The sequence below is a fragment of the Perca fluviatilis genome, chromosome 17, assembly GCF_010015445.1.
Source record: "Perca fluviatilis chromosome 17, GENO_Pfluv_1.0, whole genome shotgun sequence".
NCBI classification, from domain to species: Eukaryota; Metazoa; Chordata; class Actinopteri; order Perciformes; family Percidae; genus Perca; species Perca fluviatilis.
The window spans coordinates 491,274-515,248 of NC_053128.1; the positions used below are offsets into that span (position 1 = coordinate 491,274).

Consider the following 23,975-nt stretch of genomic DNA (forward strand, 5'->3'; position numbering starts at 1 on the left):
CTCAGGATTTATACAACAGCTCCATCTACTGGTCATACGGGACTACAACTATTTCCTGTTCCTGGACTTCACAGTGGATGCTGGGAGTACTTTTGGTCTGCTGTTCATCCAGAGTCCTGGCTGCTTCAACATGATCATCCGTCTTTAAACTCCATTCATACGCTTACATAGCAACAATATTACAAACAAAAACATTGTAATTTCTCCTTACAGGATTAATAAAGTATACATTATTATTATTATTAGTACTCAGAGGACTACATTACATTACTTTCTACTTTATATGACACTTTTATCCAAAACAACTTACAGTGCATTAAATTCGTAGATAGAAACCGAAAAAGTGCAAGAATCATCCCCTTACATGAAGTTGATGATATATGCTGAACTGCTTCAAGTTCTACTTCTACATTTCCAAACAATGAGAGGTGGAGAAGTTTAGAGTCAATCTTTATTTAACGGGCCGAGATGCAGTCAGAATGGATGAGTTTCTTTACATGTGTAGAGTTTCTGATGTTGTGATTGTGTTGATCAAAGTAGAAATGGATTAACGTGTTCAAGATACTTCATACTTCAAACAATATACTGTCCACAAACTCCCATTGTCAGTACCGCTGAGGACTGGCCACACTGTCAAAACCTCTTTTTATCTGACTTTTTTAACTGTTAGTTTTTAAGTTTTAATTTTTGGTTTTATATCGTAATTTTATTCTGTTTGCTTTTATTTATTTTTTTAACATAACATTTTACCGTCATATTGTAATTTTTAGTCATGCTAAAAATGTTACTGTTGTTCATTTGTGTTGTGTTTTTGTCAGTTTGTAGTATTTCATCTGTGTTTAAATGTTGCTCTGTGAAGGACTTTGGGCTGCATGTCTGCATGAAAGGTGCTAAATACATCCAGTTGTTTGCTGTGAACTGTCTGAGCGAAGACGTTAGCAGCGAGGGACTAGCTGTTTCCTCTGAGCTGCTGTCGACTTCTACTCAGACTGTACTTTTGTGTTTCTCTATGATATTCTTCCTGCTCACTGCTGTTTCCAGGAGAAATAGATCCCCATACTGAGGACTACACTGATCATAGTCTACATCGACGACGTTTCCTTTCTGGGATTATTCCAGTGCCACTGGAAATTCTGCCAGATGTCCCTCATTTTCTGCCGATGGCTGTCCCCTTCCTCTGTCTCTGTGTTGGCGTTCTAACCTCCGGTGGATTTGTGAGGACTATGGTTAACTGGTCCTCAGATCTCTGCAGGGTAAATCCAGACAGCTAGCTAGACTATCTGTCCAATCTGAGTTTTCTCTCGCATGACAAAAACTACTTTTGAACGTACACATGTTCCACCAAAACAAGTTCCTTCCTGAGACTATTTAGCAGAGGCACCGTGGCCCTGTCCGGAGCTTAGCACCGCCCAAGATGATTGTGATTGGTTTAAAGAAATGCCAATAAACCAGAGCACATTTTTCTCCCATCCAGGAATGCTGTGTGGACTAGCGCTGTGGACACATAATAATGTGTTACATATGTATGTAAACACAGATTGACCTCAGTATTAATGAATCTAAAGCCTGCTGTTGTAAAGGGGCTGTACTTGAAATACTAAAGAAAAAGGTCTGGGGTTTCCTCAACATGGCTCTCACAGACCGTTCCCCAACTCATCAAATACAGACGTTTTGTCACGATCTTCGGGCAACTGATTCCAATGCACAAGGTACTCACGTGCACTCACCTGCACTCACAGCGGGACTAGCTATCAAAACAAAGAACAGAGAAGTTCAGAGTACAACACACAGAGGGAGTGTGACTCCCTCCATCACTCCACTTTATCTTTACTAATAATATTCTGAGTACAGAACCTTTAATGGCTACTCCAGAAATGTAGTCTTGGTTTCCCATGGAGACATTTTCACAACAAATAGTCTGAATGTGTGCAGCAGAGGCAGGGATATCCCGACAAAGTTTAGTTCTTTGCAGTTCATGATCAATACTATGACTTGAAATTATCAAATATATAATCAAACCAATATACACATTTAAATTAGATGTATAAAAAATGTGTAAAAGGAAAACATCTTTTTACTTACACTAGTCTGAGCTAGTACACTAAATCTGCAGATATAATACATAAATAATAAAAGCAGACATGTTTTACCACTACAATGTACTGAATGTATTCAATGCGCTCTGGAAGTGTTTGACTTGATCTTTGTGACCCATTGTAATGATGAAACTCTAGGAAATTATTCATAAACAGCATGCAGCATTCAGTTTTCTTATGTGAAACACTCCAGAATCATTATCGTCTGCTGTCACCCAGTGGACCAGTGACGGTATGTAGTATTGAAAGACCTAAACAGGTGAGTCAATGATCAGACGAGCTGATTGGCTGGAGCTTCAGCGTCCCTCCTGGACATGAGAGCAGTGATGCTCTGGACACTCCACACTCAGCATTTACACCGGACACTGACTCAACAGGTAGGGCAGTCACGAACACTAGTATAAGAACTAATACACACTTGATTGTACTAATAGATCACTCTGTTTTTAGTTTTCCCTTTGATCCAGCTTCTGATCCGGACAGGTATTGAGTGCATTTCTCTCACTGGATTGTCAGGAGAGCATTTACAATGTTTTTATTTGTTACAGACTTTGGATTTTGCTTTCAGACTCAATCAAAAGGTGTGATTTTGCAAAGCGACTGGTTCAACTTCTGCATATTCTTCACAGTCTTTATTTTATAATCTGCGTGATGTGTGTCATTGTTTGAAAAGAGACCCGTGTGGTGTTGCCTTTTTCAGGATGAACGCAGAGTACGGACACGATGTGGCTTTGGACGAGCTGTGTCCAGTGTGCGGAGATAAAGTCTCCGGTTACCACTACGGTCTGCTCACCTGTGAAAGCTGCAAGGTGCATTTAGTTTTTCTGTTCCATTGTTCCTGTTGCACTGGGACTGTGACAGTTATTGTTATGAACAGATAGACAAGAGAACTGCCTTCTTTAAATGGACCCTTCCTCTGCTTTCACACTTGCAGGGTTTTTTCAAAAGAACAGTTCAAAACAACAAGAAGTACATCTGCGCAGAAAACCAGGAGTGCACAATTGATATAACTCAAAGGAAACGCTGTCCATTCTGCAGATTTCAAAAGTGTCTACATGTTGGCATGCAACTGGAAGGTAAGGAGGGCAGCTGTCCACACATACAGAAATAAATCTTGTATATTGCAGAACCTTTCTTAATGCCCATGCATACTGTGAGACTGTAAGCTGCTTCAGGCACCCTAGAGTTACAACATGGTTACTTTTTAAAGCCAATTCAGATAGAAATGGGTAGTGCCACCCATTAGCGGAATTATTTCTTCATGTTAGTCAGAAAAACATATTTTTTAAATAATAAACCCTAACCCTAACCCTAACTATTGAATAAGAAATAAAAGTATGTTATCTCATCCTAAAAAGATGACATTTAATGGAGACTTCGTTGGCTGCTTCACATTTTAACATTTTTTGTTTTCTTTTGAATTTTCTGTAACAGCTGAAATAAAACAGTTTTAATGATACTATTAATAATAGTTGACAGTAGAGTTTTATGTATTTAACTGAATGCACATGTATACTGTAGTACAAGCTCACTGATCAGATGCAAGTTACAGAGCAAACAGGGTGAAGACACAGAAATAAGAGAGTGTGTTCCTCCAGTGGAACAGTGTTGAGGTAGCCTTCTGCATTTTGCTGTGATGTTCTGAGGCGTTGATAGATACAAAGAAAGAATTTCTCATCAGTCGATACAATATGAACAGGTCTCTTAACTGAAAGAGATTGCTGGGCTAAAAAAGATAACAAAAAAGTATTATTATTATTATTATTATTATTATTATCACTCTTGTTAGATGTGTCCGAGATGAGGTGCGGTTGATCAAACATGTCACTGCATCTTCGTCCCTGACGGTAGAAACTTCAGTTGCAGCTGAGATCTTGACCTCAGGGTCTCCACGTGGAAGTTCTTGCAACATGTCTGGGTTAACAGGCCAGTCTTCTTCTGATTGCAAGAGAAATGAGGGACCAGATATCCAAGTTTCTTTCTTTAGGAATGGCTCCGCCCTCACACCTCTGGAGGCAAGGTCTTGTGTGCAATGTTCTCATATCTCCATTGAGATGCGTTAGAAACCTTGAAAATCTTTGAGAACCTGTTGGGCACAAAGATTAGAAATCTTGAAGTTTCATTCTTAATGTATTTTAGTACAGAGGTACTGTCTGTCCAGAAAACAGAGTGTTGAAGCTGTAGTCTTAACCCCTTTCTCCACAGTTTGTCCATGCGAGCTGCTACAACAGCAGCTGTCAGCTCCATGCGTGGGATTGTAACAGGCTTTAAAGGTGCCACCCTGGATTTTCCCATTGTGAAGGTGCTGTGTGCCTGGGAGTATTCATTGCGCAGCAGCAGATAGGTAACAGTACCATATCCTTCCTCACTTGTGTCGGCGAAAAGATGCAAACTGAGCAGTGGTTGCTTCTCCAAAGTTCAGTGGTTTTAAACATCGTCTGATGCTGAAGCCTTTCAGCTGATGTAGCTCCTTCAACCAGTCCATCCACTCCTGAGCAACCGCTGGTTGTATAAAGTCATCCCATCCTGCCGGTTCCGGCACAGGTCCTTAAGAATCCTTTTAGCTGTAAAAACCACAGGAGCTAGGATCCCCAGAGGATCATAGAAAGAGCTGACAGTAGAAAGGATCCCTCTGTGGGTCAATGGTCTCTCCTGAATGGTTATGCTGGACTTAAAGGTGTCAGACTTGATGCACCAACGCACTCCCAGTGCTCTCTCAACAGGTAGTGAGTCATGGTCCAAATCCAGGTCTTTGACTTCCTTTGCTCTCTCTTCCTGAGGTATTAATGCCAACACATTGCAACTGTTGCTTATCCATTTTATTAGATGAAAGCTGCCTTTGGCACAGATGGTTTTAAGGTCTTGATAGAGAGGGATATAGCATCCTGTTCTGAGGCCACAGAAGCAAGGCAATCATCCACATAAAAACTGTACATGATATACAGTGTACAAACACTTGCTGGCTGAAGAAGTCTTTGTTGTCTTCTGCTCACCTTCGGAGAGCAAAGTTTGCAAAGTTTGCGCCGCTTGGATAAGAAGTTGCTCCTCCATACACTGATGGAAGTCTCCACTGGACCACCAAAGAAATCTCAACAGGTCTGCATCCTCCTCTGGAACTTGAACTTGGTGAAACATCACCTCAATGTCAGACATCAGAACAACAGGCTCTTTCCTGAACCTGGTCAGGAATCCAATCAACGTACTAGTCAGATCAGGACCATTCAGGAGTTGTGTGTTGAGTGATGCGCCTTGAAATGATGCTGCACAATCAAAGACAACTCAGATCTTTCCTTTCTTCGGATGGTATACACTGTGTATATACCAAACCTTTCCGTCACTGTGTTCCAGATCTGTGGTTGGCACTCTCTCTGCATATCCACTGGATACAAGGTTATTCATGAAAGCAGTGTAGTCCTTGTGAAATAATGCATCTCTGATAAAGCTTCTCTTCAGATTAAGGATGCATTGTTCTGCAATCTTACGGTTTTTAGGCATGCTTATCTTTCTGTCTTTTAGAGGTAAAGCAATCTGTAATGGCCATCAACTAGTTTCACAGTATCGTTTGCCATTTCCAAGAACTTGCAGTCTTCCCTTGAAAGTCCTGGCTGCTCAGAGTCAGACACAATACTACTGTCCACAATTCTCTCTTGGCCCATGGTGAGCAAAAGAATCCTTGTTTTTCTCCCAGAGAGATTCAGTCTATCCATCAGACCCATTGTGCAGAAGGTTGCTGAACTACCCTAGTCCAAAAAGGCATATGTTTCCACTGTCCTTTGAACTCTCCTAGATTTGACCTTGACTGGTACGATGGCAACCTTAAAGTCTTGTTCACCGGCCCCAGTTAGACCACTGGTTTGGACTGCAACCAAAGAACTGCACTTTCTGAATTGCTCCTGCCTTTGTTTGCATGTGCTCCCTTGTCCATGTGATGAATGTGAAGCACGCTAGGGGGTCTTGAGCCGCATGTTTTGCAAGAGAGACTTTTCCTGCACTCCTTACTGTGACCAGTACACAAACAGCCGAAACAAACTCCATTCTTTTTCAGGAAATCAGTCTTCTCACTTTGAGCTCTCTTCTCCAGTAGAGTACAAAACTCCACACTTGCAGTACAGGCATGTCTTTTCAGGTGAATATCCATCTTTAACCTTGTGTTCTGTTAGTGTCTTTTCAACTGTAGTAGCAGCAGTGGCAAAGCTACTTCCTTTAGGTCTTAAGCGAGGTGATTTTGTCCTGCTGCCTTCTTTATTTGCCACAAACATTGGAGTATCCTGTAGGTTTCTAAACACAGGATCTGTTATGATTTTCACTTGGCGCTCCATAAAAGTCACAATATCAACAAACATAGCTCTCCAGCGATGCCTTTCCTGGATGTCACATGACACTGTTCGCTACTTGTCTCTCAGTTTGTAGGGCAATCTTATTGGGATCTCTCTCTTAGGCAGTGATGCAAGACATTGCTGATGCACCAGCATTGCTGTTATCTCATTCTGTTTTTCCATTCTAGACAACATGTGGTTCTGGTCACTGTTAGTATTTGTAGAAAAACATGTATGGACATCTCTGTGATGAGACACTGGAGGCGCTGTAGTACCAGTATTTAGAACTGGGCTCTGTCTCATAAGCTCTGGGGGCCTCTGCTGGAGATAATTGGTAATGTCTGCCCTTTTCTGTTTTGGCATTCCAAACTGTAAAACAGCATTTCCAGTTGCTGATTTTCCCATTTGCTTTTGCCATTGATGCAGCTATATCGGCTTCAAGCTGAAGATGTTAATTTCTCTTTCTGTTCCTCAAGAGGATGCTTTTCTTTAGACGGGCAAGCAGAGCAGCCGTTTGAGCCTCTGCTCTGAGACGTGCAGATGAGGTGCTGGAAACATTTGATTTTGAACCTTGTTTGTCGCTGCAGGTTTGATATACTGTCAAATGGCAATATGTCATCCTTGTCATCATGTTGAGAAGATGGATGCTCTTGTCCCTTTTTCACATCCTCATGAATCCCACTTTCTTTCACTGCCAGAGCTTCCTGGTGCCACTCAACATCATGAGTTAGCTCTGAAAGAGGCCTCCTGGTTTCTGGAAGCCACACTTTAACATCCTCAATAAATCCTTGATTGGATTCAGTGATGCTTGTCAACCATATTTTTTTTTATGTTCATCAGATGGGATTAAAGACATCAGTGAGTTGTGCAATGCAGTGGCATTTTCAGACAATTGCAGCAGAACATCAAACTGTGCTTTGATGTTGGCCCGTTAATTTGTTGACTCAATCTTGCTTGCCAGAACCTTTTCAGTCAGAATCATTTCTTTTCTCCTTTTCAGTTGAAGTTGAACCAGCCCTTGATCCACTCATTTTGTGCATGCAGACAGATGCAAATGATCATCACAGTATGAATAGAACGTAAAGTCAACAACATCAATAGCCACAGCAATCCCATGCAGGCACGATATAATAACCATAAGCAAGTCAGCTGTCTGCCTCGTATGAGCGTGGTTTCCTTTCTGTTTTGTCAGTTTTCGACAATCTGAGACTCAATTTTTGTCCACTGAGAGGCTGAGTAGGAGAATAACTTGCCAGACGCAGTGTGCACGGAGATCACTTTTGGCTCAAAACTCCACTTAAAAACCAAAACGTAGCAAATGTAGCCTTAGCAAGATGCAAAACTTAAGGCTTCAAAACAGCAGTTCACAAACCGATGGCTGACGTCACAGATGCTAAGTCGGTATTTATTTACTGTACAGTCTATGAGTTTACCATAACAACCCGTTCTCTGAACTCGTAAAATATGACGCTTGGTCAGTGTCTCTCAGCATCAGATACGGACTCAAACATCCCCCGTTAGTGTCTGTATAGAACGCATCGGGCAGAGCAGCCGCTCAATCACGGCATTGTAAGATGACGTAGGGGTCAAACAACACAGGACTTTCAACCAGGAGTCCGGGGTTCATGTCCCATTCTTGTCCCGCATGTCACTGAAAGGTACATTGTGTAACCCCCCACCCACCATCTTTTCCTAAACCTAACTGTCCCGTTCTTGTGCTGCATGTCAGTTAAACGCACGTCCCGATCCAGAGCGTCAAAAAGTGACGCCAAGAGCCCCGACCAAGCGCGTCTAAATATGACGCTAAAGGAGACTTTTAGCGGCAATAACAAATGCTGAAGGCACCGGACCAAGTGTCGCTTTTTAACACGATGGGAGTGAGAATGTGTTGGCCATACACACACTCTGTGACCAGCGCTCTCTGTCAGTTTCATTGGGTCAGCTAGCTCATCCTTGTTGTTACGTCCATTATTTTTACAGTCTAAAGGGGTAACAAATTTGCATTTATGACAGACCTAGACGCTGTGTAATGCTGTGTAATGCTGTGTAATGCTGTGTAAAGCTGTGTGATGCTGTGTGACGCTGTGTGACGCTAATACTATAAATATAACATGATAATCAGTCACACAAACAAATAAAACTCACCAGGTAAACATCCGTGCTAAGTCCCAGTTCGCAGATACAAACGCCGGCATAACAGAGACGGACAAAATACACAGTGCTTAAAAAAAAGAATTAGTGTAAAGCATAAGTTTATGTCCCACCCCACCTACCATGACACCTGGGGACATTTGGCTGCTGCCAAGGGCTCTATGACTACACAGAACTGTCTCCTTCCAAGAGATCATTTATTGTATATGTAACTATTTTATAACCATATGTGCACCCTTGCTCCCCAGCAGCAATACTCATCTCTACTATATTAAAAATAACATCACTACATATTTGAAAACTTTAAAACAAAATTTCCAAAAGTATTTTTGTTTCATTTATTTATCATATTTAATTTTTTAATATAATACATAAAGCCATAAATATTTGTTATTGTGAAATTAGCACGTTTTTACATTTCCTGTCTTATCCAGTAACAACTTTACTGCCCTCTGTTCTGTGTTCTTCCTTTACTCTGGTGTTCTGATGCTGTTCTCAGGCCACAACACATAGGAGACACAACCAAAGGAAGTTACACTTACCTTGGTGGTCACCTTGGTGAGTGGTGCATTCATCAACAAACAACATATTGAACATTAATATGAAATAAACAATAAATACAGAAACAAATGTATACACAATATATACCAAATAGCTACAACATACTATAACATAAGGTTTTACAGAAATAATTTATTTAGCTGTGATGAATGTCCAATACAATGACATTATCCTTGATATGTGTGCTTTAAGATTGAGTTGTAGCATCGATATATACATAAAATATTCTAAATGGGAAAATGGGACTCCACTGAAACTACTAAGGCGCTAAAATAAGCAATCTGTCAGTTTGATAAATATGCTTGTTTTCCATTAAACCCAGGATCCGATGATAAACAGTATACCAATTTAATCTCTTTGCATTTTGTACAGAGATGGGTATGGATGTGTTTAGGGGAAACTGCTAGTCTTTAACATAAGAGAAAAACCAAACCAAAATGTCTTAGACTGTTATTTAAAACTAACCTGTTGCCTTGCTTGTGTGTGTGTGTGTGTGTGTGTGTGTGTGTGTGTGTGTGTGTGTGTGTGTGTGTGTGTGTGTGTGTGTGAGACAAAGCATTAACCCTTATATTGTGTTAGGGTCAAATTTGACCAATAAAAAAAAAATTTACCATTTACTTTTTTTATTGGAACAAGGCTTCACAATATCCCCAGAAACAGCTGTTCTAACAAAACAAAAGATCTCACAATTTTAGTATATTCTTTAAAAAGTCTATAAAAAAAAAGAGTCATATATTTGTTTGCAAATATGAACGAATGGTTTATTTTAAGATTAAAGATACATGGGGCCAAAAACACACACATTTAAAACAGTGTTTAGATGCAAATTAATACATAAGTTAGTTATGAGGTTAAACACTTTATTGGATGATAATATCTGTTTTTTGGGCTGAGTTAAATCACGGGTCAAATTTGACACGCCCACACAGAAGATGTGTGCAGCTTTCTACCACATTACAGGGGTTAAGATCAACTAAAGCAACATAACCAGAGCAACAGACAGGAAGCGAGATGTGAAACAGCAGCAGGCAGCCAGGCTGTGATCACACTCAGGTGTTCCAGGTTACACTGACGAGCAGCTGCAGAGTCACAGAGACATGGCTGAATCTCATCAACGCAGCAGCCGTCCTCACATAGTACATGCATACATAGAGTACATACATTACATTAAATGCGGCATTTAATTGTGAAATCAGCACAGTTACAGCAGTTTTTCACGTTTCCTGTCTTCTTCCTGACAGTATTTTGTAGAAAATACTTGCAGTGTCATTTATTTCTAAAAAACTGTTATTAACCTCTTATTCCTTTAGTCTTCTTCCCTGTACTTCCACACTTTTGATTTATATTTTTGTGTCTGTAGTTTTGTTTTATGTTTGAAATGTTTAGATCTAGTTGGAAAATGTATGGGTTACACGATAGTGTAATAGTTTACATTCATCTTCTGAACTGAATCATAAAATAGTTGGAAAGTTTCCTATCATATTGTCAAAAAGAACACTATTTACACTTTGTGAAACACCCAGATCGGTAATATAACCAAACACCTAAATAATATATAGAAGCCATCTTTTCTTTATCCTTATAGACTCCGGCCAAGATAAATGCCATCACATATTGGGTGCGCTCTCTTCTTTGACCCAACCAGCCCAAGAATATCTTGTTAGACAAAATGTATTTACTGTATGAGGCGGCCCGGGTTGGAAACCAACCATACAGGCCCTCTGCTGCACAGCATCCCCTATCTCTCTCCCCCATTTCCTGTCTCTCTTCAGCTGTATGTTATACTACTGCTAAACTTCACATAGCACAATAACTAGTTTAGCTGTATTTCGTGACATTGCAATCTTTAGTCTAATGACAACTAACTAGCCTAGCTAGCTTGCTGTGTACATAACTTCCGGGTTAGGTTTGTGTTAAGGCGCTGACACACCAACCCGATTATCGGCCGTCGGACAGTCTGGCGAGGTCAGTGACTCGAGTCTGTTCGGTGTGTTCTGTGCCGTCGTCAGTCTGAGGAGCCGTCGGCCTTGATTCTGGCCGATTTGGCATGTTGAATCAGAAGGTGGGCCATCGGACTCACTGGCCAATCTGATTGGTGGAGTGCTAACCTGGAAATGACGAGCGGGATGAGCGTGACTAGAGTCTCTCAAAATCTGAGGCAAATCTTTTAAACTGACCTTTGTCGATCTGAAATGAAGACAGATTCAGCAACTGTGCGGCCTATTTCTCACTTAAAATGTTTTCAGAGACACGTTTCGGTGAACTATCTTCGTAAAATACGAGATCCTATTCCGAACGAGCCGCCATTATGCTCGGTTGTAAAATCCGGGAGCAGCCAGACCCACGTGACACATTCATCCAATCAGCTGCCGGTTTTAATTTTTTGGGCAACAATACAGATTAGCGCCACCTGCTGTTATGGAGACATATTATGTAGAAGAACGTACGCTCAAGTTGGAGTCGCTTCGGTGTGTTCCGAGGCACTTTTTTGACCAACTCGGGGAGGCGGTCAGTCCGACTGCCTTTTCTGCCGAAGGTCGGCTGTCGTGTTGGTGTGTCAGAGCCTTTAGGGTTACCCAATCAAAACAGATCAGCTCCGGAGGGTGGCAACAGCAGTGTGCCTGGTCTGTTGGAAATCCAAAGAAAAAGAAAAGAAATACATCATCTCTGGGGCACTCTAAAATTTAAGTTCAACAAAGAGTTACATAAAATAACACAAATAACATAACAGCTCACATGAATACACAACACAAATAAAATAGAAAAGAAACCACCATGAATTCCAACAATTTTCCTGAAAGAATCTTCATACTAACTAACAAACTAAAGATCACACACATTCACTGAACAAAGATTATGAAAATAAAATGCACATTTCTCGCTAGAAATGTTATTAAAATAGTTTCCACCTTTTTTGTTTTAAGAGAAATAAACTTGACATTGACTTAAGGTGGACGCAGGTCAATAAAACAGAAAAGAACAGGCCAAGAAAACGTAGCCATATCGCAGTTTTGGAGCTGATATTGTAAAAGTACTACGCTTTGCGCTGTGGACCAACTTAGCTAATACACATGATGTGAGACTGGGTTACTCACCTTTTAGAATAAGCAATATACGTAGTTATCTTTAAAGTTAACTTTAATCAGTTTTTACCCAAATTGGACCAACATTAGCCTCCAAAATCCCTGTGTTTAATGAAAGTCCCCTCCAATTTATAACATCACCTACTACTACCGGATTTCATTTTAGCTCTGTCACCTCCACTGAAGTATGCAAGATAAAAGGATCTTTAAAAGATTCTGCTCCTGGTTATGACAATATTAATGCCATCGCCGAACCACTGACCCATATATTTAATTCATCATTTACCAAAGGAATTGTGCCACAGGAATTAAAAACAGCCCAAATAATCTCCATTCACAAAGATGATCCGTTAAACTACAGACCCGTCTCCATTTTACCTGCCATCTCAAAGATGGAAAAACCAAACTCTAGTCAGACCAATCACATCGTGTATCGAGTCGGTGGGCAGGCTTAACATAATGACGGCAGAGTTGCAACAGTTCCACGTGAATTCCCTGCTACTTGAAAACAAAGAAGATGGCTGCTGCTGCTGGTGAACTTTCGCGACTCTGGAAGACTTGGAGCACTGAAGTCAAAAAAGGAAGATGTGTTCAGAGTTTTGCCGACCGGATACTGCAAAAGTTTAATCTATCAGCTAGCGTTGCTCTGGTTGGTTGTAGCATTATCCTATTGCGTGCAGAGGGAATTTGAAAGACAACCGTTTATCCCGCCCCTCAGGTTGAGCCCTGCCAATGGTGTGTTCCCAGACCCAACATCTGGATGTGGGTCTGGCTTGTCAGGTTATGACAGAGTAGTAGTTAATGTAAAATCAAATTGTTTCCTTAGTGTACTTATTCATGAAAACCTATCCTAGAAACATCATATTTTACTTATTACATCCAAAATAGCCAAAAGCATTGGAATAACTGGACTAATTAATTATCTCCTTAAACAGAAGTCTCCCTCAGTCTCTTATTCTATGATTTATCCTTTTATTAGTTACTGCAATATTGCCTGGGCTAGCACGCACCAAACTAAGCTGCGACAGATTTTTCGTCTACAAAAGCAAGCAGTCAGGATCATTGGCTCCTCAGTTTTGCAAATTTGGCATTGTTAGCATTTACCAAATCAACAATCTTCAAGTTGCCCAATTTTTTCATGGATCGTTAAACAAAACACTACTTTGCTTCGCCCCCGTCAATGCGAAGCACTTCATCCCAATTCAGAATTAATTACAGAGGTTCTAAGATATGGAATTCTTTCCCTCCCAGCCTACAGAAACTTTCTCCTCTATCATTTAAATAATCTGTGAAAAATATTTTACTGTATCAGTAGCCTAACATGTTTTTTTTGTTGTTTTTTTTCCTTTCCTTTTCTTTTCTCTCTTTCTTCATTCTTTATTTTCTCCCCTCATTTAATTGTTAATTTCTTAGTCCCTATTTTATAGACTGTGTTTTTTATTTTTTTTATTTTCTATATGCTATGTTTCGTTGAATTATTTTAGGGAACACAACATGCCAAGCCCCTTGAGGGTTTTCTGGATTTCCTTTGCATGTCTTGTTTACTTAATTTTTCATAATGTAACACTGTTGTTGTTTTTTAAATGTGCTAAATTAATAAATCAAATCAAAACAGTGCACATTTAAGTGAAAATCTGCTTGAAAAACTGCTCTAAACAAATCAACTGTTCCCGTCAGCTGTTCGTGCAGATCGGATGCGAGGTGGCAGAAACAAGTTTGGCCCCATGTACAAACGAGATCGTGCACTGAAGCAGCAGAGAAAGGCTCTGGTGCAAGCGATGGGAATCAGAACAGACCACAGCCCACCTCTGGGCTACTCAGACTTGACCCTTCACAGCAGCCCACTGCCCCCAGCAAAGAATGATCCTATCAGCTACCAGCCTCCATCACTGTGTTCACTCTCACTGTCATCCAACTCTCCTGCTGCCCCCCAGTATCAATGTGCTGTCTTCTCAAACTGGACTAGGAAGTCCAAGCACAGCAGCAACTGTTCCCCAGGCTCTGCTACAACAGTCAGCTCAGACCCAGGACCCTTCTCTCCACATGGCCCCAGGATGCCTGAGCTAGTGATGGAGTTTGTGCGATGTGATCCAGATGAGCTCCAGCTGCAGAGTAAGATCAGTGCTGGTCTCCTGCGGGAGCAGCCAGCCAACCCCAGCACCTTCAGCCTGCTGTGCCTCGTGGCTGACCACACGCTGCTCTCCATTGTAGAGTGGGCTCGCACATCCGTCTTCTTCAAACAACTTAAGGTCAGACTGACTATTACACCAAACACACACTCAGCCCACATCACCCTGCTTAAGTTTTACGCTATGTTCATCATATGTGTGTCCATGTTGTTCTTCAGCTTCATGTTTAATATGGTTTACAGTATTTTACTTTCATTTTCTGAAACTTTCCACGTTTGAGATGACATCTTACAATCACATTCCAGTTTGATAAAATCATTGCTACTGAATAATAATACCATACCACAATAATACCAGTTCCTCAAATTCATGCTAAACCTCTGCGCATTAAAGACTTTATACAGCTTCAGAAGGAGGAGAAGATTCTCAACACATAAAGGAACACTTCATCCTTCAGTTTTTTTTAAAACATTCAACATCAACACATCTAGAGAATCGTGGTTTTCACTGGACAGGAAGGGGAGAAGCCACTAAAGCTGTCAGACAAATGTAGTGCAGTAAAAAGTAAAATATTTACCACTGACATTTAGTGGAGTACAAGTAGAAAGTAGCCGAACATGGAAATATTGACCAAACATAATTGTCTCTGATCTGTTTAAATCATTTCTACATTTGATGCAACTGTGCTCCACTCTTATGACTCTTTATTTCCTTAATTTAAGTTGAGAGTAGCATAGGACTTTGCAGTTGGTGCATTAAAAACTCCAGAATGCAGGAAAAGAAGTTTCTGAAACTCAAAATCACATAGACGACCCCCAGACCTCCCACTCCAGGGCCTTGTTAATGAGGCTGACTGCAGAGGGGAAGAAACTGTTGTTATGGCGTCAGGTTTTGGTCCTGATGGACTGCAGCCTCCTGCCAGAGGGGAGAAGTTCAAACAGTTTGTGTCCGGGATGAGACCGGGATGATGGTTGAGGACTTTAAGCAGGCTGGTACATGGCATGTCTCCAGTGAGGTGTTAAAATGTCTGTGAACACCAGAGACTCTAGGAGGACTCTGGGAAGGGTAGTAATGAACAAGCCCTGACACCTGCTGGGGTTAGGGAGGTGGGGCTGGAATGCTGGAGCTGTTGAAAGGAGTCACAAGGGATGGAGACAGGAATAAATTATCTTTCAAAACGACAGTAGAAGGTGTTCAGGTGGTTTACCAGGCGCCGGTCACTGATGTTGGGGCGGGGGGGGGTTGTAGTTGGTGATCTGTCTGAGCCCCCTCCAGACAAAAACCAAGTCATTAGCTGAGAACTGTTGTTTCTCAGAGTACAGTCTTTTAGCATCACTCACTGCCTCCCAGTCCCCACCCCTAAATGTGTCTTCCTTCAGCAGCCTTAGCTGTCTGAGTTTGGCTGTGAACCAGGGCCTATTATTTTTGTACCTCACCGTGGTACATGATGGTATACAGCGGTCCTGTGAGCAGCTGATGTATGATGTCACAGCCTTGGTATACTCATCCAGACTGGTGGTAGCAGTCCTGAAAGCATCCCAGTCTGTGCAGTCCAAACACCCCCCTGAAGATCTGCCACAGCTTCACTAGTCCACTGTGTAGATGTCCTCACAACAGGTTTATAAAGTTTTATTTTCTGTCTGTATGAGGGAATCAGGTGGATCATGACTTTTTTTAATGAAAAATGTATATCAAATAAATCAGTATAAAAATTCTTCAAGTCGTCTGCAGACTAAGCAACCCCAAATGGACACTGTGTATGCATGATGGAGAAACCAAGATCATGTTTAAACAGGAAGTTCCTACACTACACCATACTAGCAGTACGACTTTAGGAACGGCAATGTATGTCAATCCAGACTGAAATATCTCGACAACATTTGTCCTCGTGAGCGTGCTAACAGAGCAATTGTTTAATTTAGAGCTAGCTCAGATGAAAGAAGAAAAGAAAAGGGTCTTGTCTTAAAAAGCAGATACATGATGAGCTTCTTCTCTCTGCTCCAAGGTGAATGACCAGATGAAGTTGCTGCACAGCTGCTGGAGTGAACTGCTGCTGCTGGACTTCATCTCCAGACAGGTTCTGTTTGGCAGAGAGGGCCGCCTGCTCCTGGTCACTGGGCAGGAGGTAACTCTGCTCTGCTTCTCTCTCTCTTTTTTGTCATTTTTATTTGTACCAATGAAAAGATATTTTGTATTACACTGCTGTCCTCTGTCTTTAGGTCAATATTATATTTTTTATATTATCATTAGATTTATCCAGATCCAGATATGATAGCATCTGTGTTGTTTGGAGCAAGGTGATCCAATTCTCCCATTTCCCTGCCTTACACACTTAATTGTAATATTCAACTTCATTTCATTTCAATTTTATTTATAGTGTCAAACAAATCCTCACTAAGTTATCTCAAGACACTTTACAGATAGAGTAGGTCTAGACCACACTATAATTGAGACCCCCCTCCCCACCACACACACACACACACACACACACACACCTCCAAAAGCAAGCATTTGGTGTGGCAGACATCTTAAGCCCCAGACATTGAATATGAAAGTTGTGCAGTACTAAGGGACATGTCTGTTCTTTGGTTCAGATGGAGCTGTCCGACATAGCCTCTCATGCTGGTCTTAGCGTGGCCAGCCTAGTCCAGAGAGGACAGGAGCTGGTTAAGAAGCTCCACTTCCTAAAGGTGGACCGCCAAGAGTTTGCCTGCATCAAGTTCCTCGCGCTTTTTAACCCAGGTAAGTGACAAATTATGCTTTTTATTCATAAAGCTTCATATTGGTAAAAATGTCTTTGAGCTCCATAAGGATCTGATGGATTCTTGGTGAATAATTTCTCAAGTGTGTTTTAGCCAAGGTACCTTTCAAGAACTTATAATGCAAATGAAATATTAGGGCCTGCTTCCAACACAAGAGCTTTTCCAGGATCAATTCAATTAAATTAAATTTTATTTATAGTATCAAATCATAACACAAGTTATCCCGAGACACTTTACAGATAGAGTAGGTCTAGACCACACTATAATTTACAAAGCCCAAACAATTACAGTAATTCCCTCAAGAGCAAGCAGTGCGACAGTGGCGAGGAAAAACTCCCTCTTGGGAAGAAACCTCGGACAGACCCAGGCTCTTGGTAGGTGGTGTCTGAAGGTGCCGTTTGGGGATGTGATGAACAGTGGCGATAATAGTCACATTAATAATGGAACAGTGACTTAAAATGGTAGTTGTAGTAGTTCATGTCATATCAGTGCGCTGCAGGGCGTTACAGGATGTAGCGAGGCGCAGCAGAGCACGGATGGACGTAGCAGGAAGCAGCAGGGTTCAGCAGGACGCAGCATGACATTGCAGGGCACCGCAGAGCTCAGCAGGGAGTGCAGCAGGACCACGGCGACAGCTGATCTTGGTGCCAACGTTCTCCAAGGAAATACGCTGGGTGAAAAAACATAAAGACTCCGGGGAGTAAACTCCCCAGAAGCTAGGATTAATAACAAGCATTTCTGGGACGGGATGCACCACAAATGGTAATAGAAAGGGAGAGAGCAGCTCAGTGTGTCAAAGGAAGGAAGTCCCCCAGCAGTCTAGAACTATAACAGCGTAACTAAGAGAGACAGGTCATAAGGAGAGGTTGCCTGTTCGGGCTTGGAACTCTCCCCTGCCGGATCGGGCTGTGCTGGCCTGCCTCCCTCTACTTTTGTTATATTATTAATCTAACGACTATGAAGAGAAGCATGTGGGCCTGGTTAGGCGGACGCTGCAACTCCTCACTCCCTAACTATAAGCTTTATCAAATAGGAGAGTTTTAAGTTCATTCTTAAATGCGGTGACAGTTTCTGCCCCCCGAACCCAGATTGGGAGCTGGTTCCATAGGAGAGGAGCCTGGTAACTGAAGGCTCTGGCTCCCATTCTACTTTTGGAGACTCTAGGTACCACAAGTAACTCTGCATTCTGGGAGGGCAGTGCTCTAGTGGGACAATAAGGTATTAGGAGCTCTTCTAGATATGAAGGTGCTTGACCATTTAGAGCTTTGTAGGTCAGGAGAAGGATTTTAAATTCAATCCTGGATTTTACAGGAAGACAATGCAGAGAAGCTAATACAGGAGAAATATGATCTCTTTTCTTAGTTCTTGTCAGAACACGTGCTGCAGCATTCTGGATCAGCTGGAGAGTCTTAAGGGACATATTTGGGCAACCTGATAGTAAGGAATTACAGTATTCCAGCCTGGAAGGAACGAATGCATGGACTAGTTTTTCAGCATCGTTTTGAGACAGGATATTTCTAATTTTGGCAATGTTACGAAGATGAAAAAAGGCTGTTCTTGAGGTTTGTTTTAGATGGGCGTTAAAGGATATATCCTGATCAAAAATAACTCCTAGATTTCTGACAGTAGTGCTGGAGGCCAGGGCAATGCCATCCAAAGTAGCTATGTCTTTAGATAATGATGTTCGGAGGTGTTTAGGGCCCAGCACATATAATATATAATAATACATATAATAACTTCAGTTTTGTTAGAGTTTAACATCAGAAAATTATAGGTCATCCAGGATTTTATACCTTTAATGCACACTTGAAGTTTAGCTAGCTGACTAGTTTCATCTGGTTTGATTGACAAGTATAATTGGGTGTCATCCGCATAACAGTGAAAGTTAATTGAGTGTTTCCTAATAATATTACCAAGAGGAAGCATATATAAGGAGAATAGAATTGGTCCAAGCACTGAGCCTTGTGGAACGCCATGTCTAACTTTAGCGTACTTGGAGGATTTATCATTAACATTAACAAATTGAGATCGATCAGAGAAATAGGACTTAAACCAGCTTAGAGCGATTTCTTTAATGCCAACTAAGTGTTCCAATCTCTGTAACAGGATTGTATGGTCAATAGTGTCAAATGCAGCACTAAGATCTAGTAAAACAAGAATGGAGACAAGTCCTTTGTCTGCAGCAGTTAGAAGGTTGTTAGTAATTTTCACCAGTGCCGTCTTTGTGCTATGATGCTTTCTAAATCCTGATTGAAAGTCATGAAAAAAACATAATAACATAACTCATTAGCAACCACCTTCTCAAGGATCTTGGATAGAAAGGGAAGGTTAGATATAGGTCTATAGTTTGCTAAGACCTCAGGATCGAGGGTGGGTTTTTTTCAGAAGAGGTTTTATCACAGCTACTTTAAATGACTGCGGTACATAACCTGTTAATAAGGACATATTGATCATATCTAGTAATGAAGTGTTAACCACGGGTAACGCTTCTTTGAGTAGTCTCGTTGGGATGGGGTCTAAGAGACAGGTGGATGGCTTAGCTGAGGATATCTTTAACATTAATTGTTGAAGGTCTATAGGATAAAAGCAGTCTAAGTATATGTCGGGACTAGTCGTTCTTTCTAGCGGTCCTGCGTTTAAAGGTGAACCGTTAGAAGTTGAGGGCAAAAGGTGATGGATTTTATCTCTAATTGTTATAATTTTATCATTAAAGAAGGTCATGAAGTCTTCACTACTCAGAGCTAGAGGAATAGATGGCTCAGTAGAGCTGTGACTATCTGTCAGCCTGGCTACAGTGCTGAAAAGAAACCTTGGGTTGTTCTTATTTTCTTCTATTAGTGATGAGTAATAGTCTGATCTGGCCTTTCTTAGGGCCTTCCTACAGGTTTTGAGACTTACTTGCCAATCCAAACGAGATTCGTAAAACTTTGGTGGAACACCATTTACTTTCGAGGTTTCGCGAGATTTGTTTTAATTTGCAAGTTTGGGAGTTATACCAAGGTGCAAGTTTCCTTTGCTTCATCGTCTTCTTTTTGAGGGGAGCAACAGAGTCTAAGGTCGTCCGTAGGCAAGTCGTAGCACCGTCTACAAATGTATCAATTTGAGAGGGACTGAGGTTAACATAAAGGTCCTCTGTTATGTTAAGGCATCTAGTGTAGAAGCTTTTATCTAATTTAGTATAGTCAGGTAGTAAGAATTTGAAAGTAATTAAAGAATGATCTGATAATACCGAATTCTGCGGAAATATTATTAAATCCTCAATTTCAATACCATATGACAGCACAAGGCCGAGGGTGTGGTTAAAACAGTGCGTCGCCTTATGCACACTCTGACTTAAACCGATTGAATCTAATAATGACTTGAAAGCAGTACTAAGGCTATCATTGTCAATGTCCACATGGATATTAAAATCACCTACAATAAGTACTTTGTCTGATTTAAGGACTAAACATGATAAAAACTCTGAGAATTCAGATAAAAATTCAGAATACACACTTGGAGCTCGGTAAATAACAACGAATATAATTGGCTGTAATATTTTCCATGTTGGATGTTGAAGATTAAGAACAAGACTTTCAAACGAGTTATAATTTAGTTTAGGTTTAGGATTAATTAACAGGCTTGAATCAAATATGGCTGCAACTCCCCATCCTCGGCCTGAGCCTCTAGGAATTTGAGTATTAATATGACTGGTAGGAGTGGCTTCATTTAGACATATTCTTCATGGCCCAGCCAGGTTTCAGTAAGACAGAATAGATCAATTTTATTATCTGATATCAAATTGTTTACCAATACTGCTTTAGAAGACCTAGACCTAGATCTAATATTTAATAGTCCACATCTAATTTTCCTATTTTGTTCTATCGTTGCAGTCGTTTTAATTCCAATTAGGTTGTTAAGTATAGCACATCTTTTGTTTACCTTTGATTTAACCGATCTGAGCCGGGGGACAGACACCGTGCTTATTAGACTATGAGTGGGCGACTGCTCCAACGGAAGCACAGAGGAGTGCATTGCACTTCACCTCTGATTACTAATATCAAACTTGGGTTGTCATGGTTTATGACCGATAATAGACTCGGTCAGATTTTTAGATATGAGAGCGGCTCCGTCCCAGGTGGGATGAATGCCGTCTCTCCTAATCAGACCAGGCTTTCCCCAGAACGCCCCCCTGTTATTCACATAGCCCACATCATTAGCTGGGCACCACCCCAACAACCAGCGGTGGAAGGATGACGTACGGCTGTACATTTCATCGCTGGTCAGGTTTGGCAGGGGTCCAGAGAAAACTACTGAGTCCGACATTGTCTTTGCGTATGCACAAAGTGACTCAACATTAATTTTAGTGATCTCCGATTTACAACCATTACCACCTACGTGAAGTATGATCTTACTGTATTTACAGTTCTTTTTAGCCAGCAGCTCTAGATGGGATTCTATATACCGCCGCTCTAGCCCCCGGGACACATATGACCACCGAGCCGCTGGGGCGCCCGGCTTCACATGTCTCAGTATAGAGCTCCCAATAACCAGAATTGGCTTCTCAGCGGGTGTATCACTGAGTAGGGAGAAACTGTTAGAAAGGCAAAGATGCTCCGGTTTAGAGCGACCGTCATCATGTGCACTCCCTGGTTTAGATCTAACACTACGCTTCCCTCGGACAGTCACCCACTCACCCGGCTGCTCGGGGTCTGCCGGGGGACAGCTAGCAGAAGCTACAGTATGTTGGCCCGCATCAGCTACGTGGCGCTGGCTAGCTACGGAAGCATATGATTCTGATTCCATGGTGCGGAGCCATACCTCAAACTCACTAAGCTTTGCCTCCAGAGCAGCGAATATTCTACATTTATTACATGTATCGTTATCACTAAAGGAGGCAGAGGAATAGCTAAACATTTGACACAGAGCAAGAGAGAGCAGGAGAGGGAGAGGAATTAGCCATTGCTAATGGCTAAGTTAAAGTAGCTAACAGCATTTTAACAACTGTAAGATCAGCGAGGCAATCGCTGTAAGGGAAGCGAAGTATAAGTGAGTAGAACAATTGTAATTCAAATGCAATCCAGGCAAATAGCTGCTAATTTAAACAATAAAGCAGAGTTGAGTAAGTTTTTGCTGGAGCAGCAAAATAGCGTTTGTAACACGGGAACACGGGAACACCGGAAGTGACACAATACGCTCACCGTACACGTCAGCACGTCAGCAGCTCTACATTAAAGCTCACAGAAGTCATTTAGGGAACTGTACCTGTGTTTGGACTAGAGGACCCGGGGTCTAAATGTTATTCCTCAGCCATGGTTCCTGGTGTCAAAGAAGGAATTTGCAGGACTGAACTTTGTTCACTGGTTAAACATAGACAGCTGCTTCAGCTTGTGTATAGCTTCATTCACAATGACTAGGGACACCCAGTGCTTGAGATCCAACAGGTGAATTAGACAACATGTTACCTGTATCAATGATAAAGTATTTGGTCAAAAAGTGGCTGTGTAGACTACTCAAGGGCTTCCAGGGGTATTATTTTTAAATGAACTGTGCCAGTTAGAGAAAGAAGAAGATACTTCTACAACTCTTTTGTACTTCACTCAAACATATGAAAATGTTTGACAACCTTTGTTCTATGTGCATCATTGGTTGTTGCTTTCTCTTTTGCCCCGCTGAGTAGATGTGAAACAGCTGGAAGACCATCACTTCATAGAGAGCATGCAGGAGCAGGTTGAAGGAGCCCTGCTGGAGTACACTCTGTGCACCTCTCCTTACCTTCTTGGACGCTTTGCTCATCTGCTGCTGTGTTTATCTGAGCTGCGCTCTCTCAGCGCCCTGGCTGAAGACTACCTGTCCTGCAAACACCTGAGTGGGGAGGTGCCCTGCAACAACCTGCTCACTGAGATGCTCCACGCCAAGCGCAGCTGTGTATGAACACTCCGCGGCTCCGGGACGGCCTGCACATGTTAGCATATGGATACATTGAGCTGTGATATTTGTCTGTCCTTTAAAACTAAAATATTGTAAATGGGAAAATGGGACTACTAAGGCGCTAAAATAAGCAATCTGTCAGTTTGACAAATATGCTTGTTTGCCATTAAACCCAGGATCCGATGATAAACAGTATACCAATTTAATCTCTTTGCATTTTGTACAGAGATGGGTATGGATGTGTTTAGGGGAAACTGCTAGTCTTTAACATAAGAGAAAAACCAAACCAAAATGTAACTGTGTCAAATGTCTTAGACTGTTATTTAAAACAAAGCTGTTGCCTTGTGTGTGCGTGTGTGTGTGTGTGTGTGTCAGAATCAGAATCAGAAAGCCTTTATTGTCAATACATAGGAATACAACGAAATTAGTTATGACACTCAGGTGATGCATTCCAACATAAGACAAAGACAAAGGACATTCATTGGGATACAAATGTGATAAATAAATTAAGATAATTGTGTGTGTGTGTGTGTGTGTGTGTGTGTGTGTGTGTGTGTGTGTGTGTGTGTGTGTGTGTGTGTGTGTGTGTGTATGTGTGTGGGGGGGGTGTGTGTGTGGTGTGTGTGTGTGTGTGTGTGTGTGTGTGTGTGTGTGTGTGTGAAAAAAAAGACAAAGCATATTAGGATAAACTAAAGCAACATAACCAGAGCAACAGACAGGAAGGGAGATGTGAAACAGCAGCAGGCAGCCAGGCTGTGATCACACTCAGGTGTTCCAGGTTACACTGACGAGCAGCTGCAGAGTCACAGAGACATGGCTGAATCTCATCAACGCAGCAGCCGTCCTCACATAGTACATACATTGGCCAGTGTTCCCAGGCTACTAATCCAGACTGCCCAGAGCCAGGGTGTGTCGGCCCCTTCACCAACCAGCTTCAGCTTTTTGTTGCTTGATTCTTTGAACACTG

General features: G+C 41.6%; 1 protein-coding gene across 1 annotated transcript; it reads left to right on the forward strand.

Annotated features, from left to right (window-relative positions):
- Nucleotides 1-2,534: 2,534 nt before the first annotated feature.
- LOC120545642 (steroidogenic factor 1-like) lies at nucleotides 2,535-23,501 on the forward strand. The gene is made up of 8 exons (XM_039780177.1): nucleotides 2,535-2,579; nucleotides 2,665-2,677; nucleotides 2,797-2,905; nucleotides 3,031-3,172; nucleotides 13,897-14,456; nucleotides 16,342-16,461; nucleotides 16,931-17,078; nucleotides 22,758-23,501. Exons 3-8 carry the CDS (start codon nucleotides 2,798-2,800, stop codon nucleotides 23,009-23,011), a joined length of 1,332 nt encoding a protein of 443 aa, XP_039636111.1. The 5' UTR covers nucleotides 2,535-2,579; nucleotides 2,665-2,677; nucleotide 2,797; the 3' UTR covers nucleotides 23,012-23,501.
- Nucleotides 23,502-23,975: the final 474 nt, after the last annotated feature.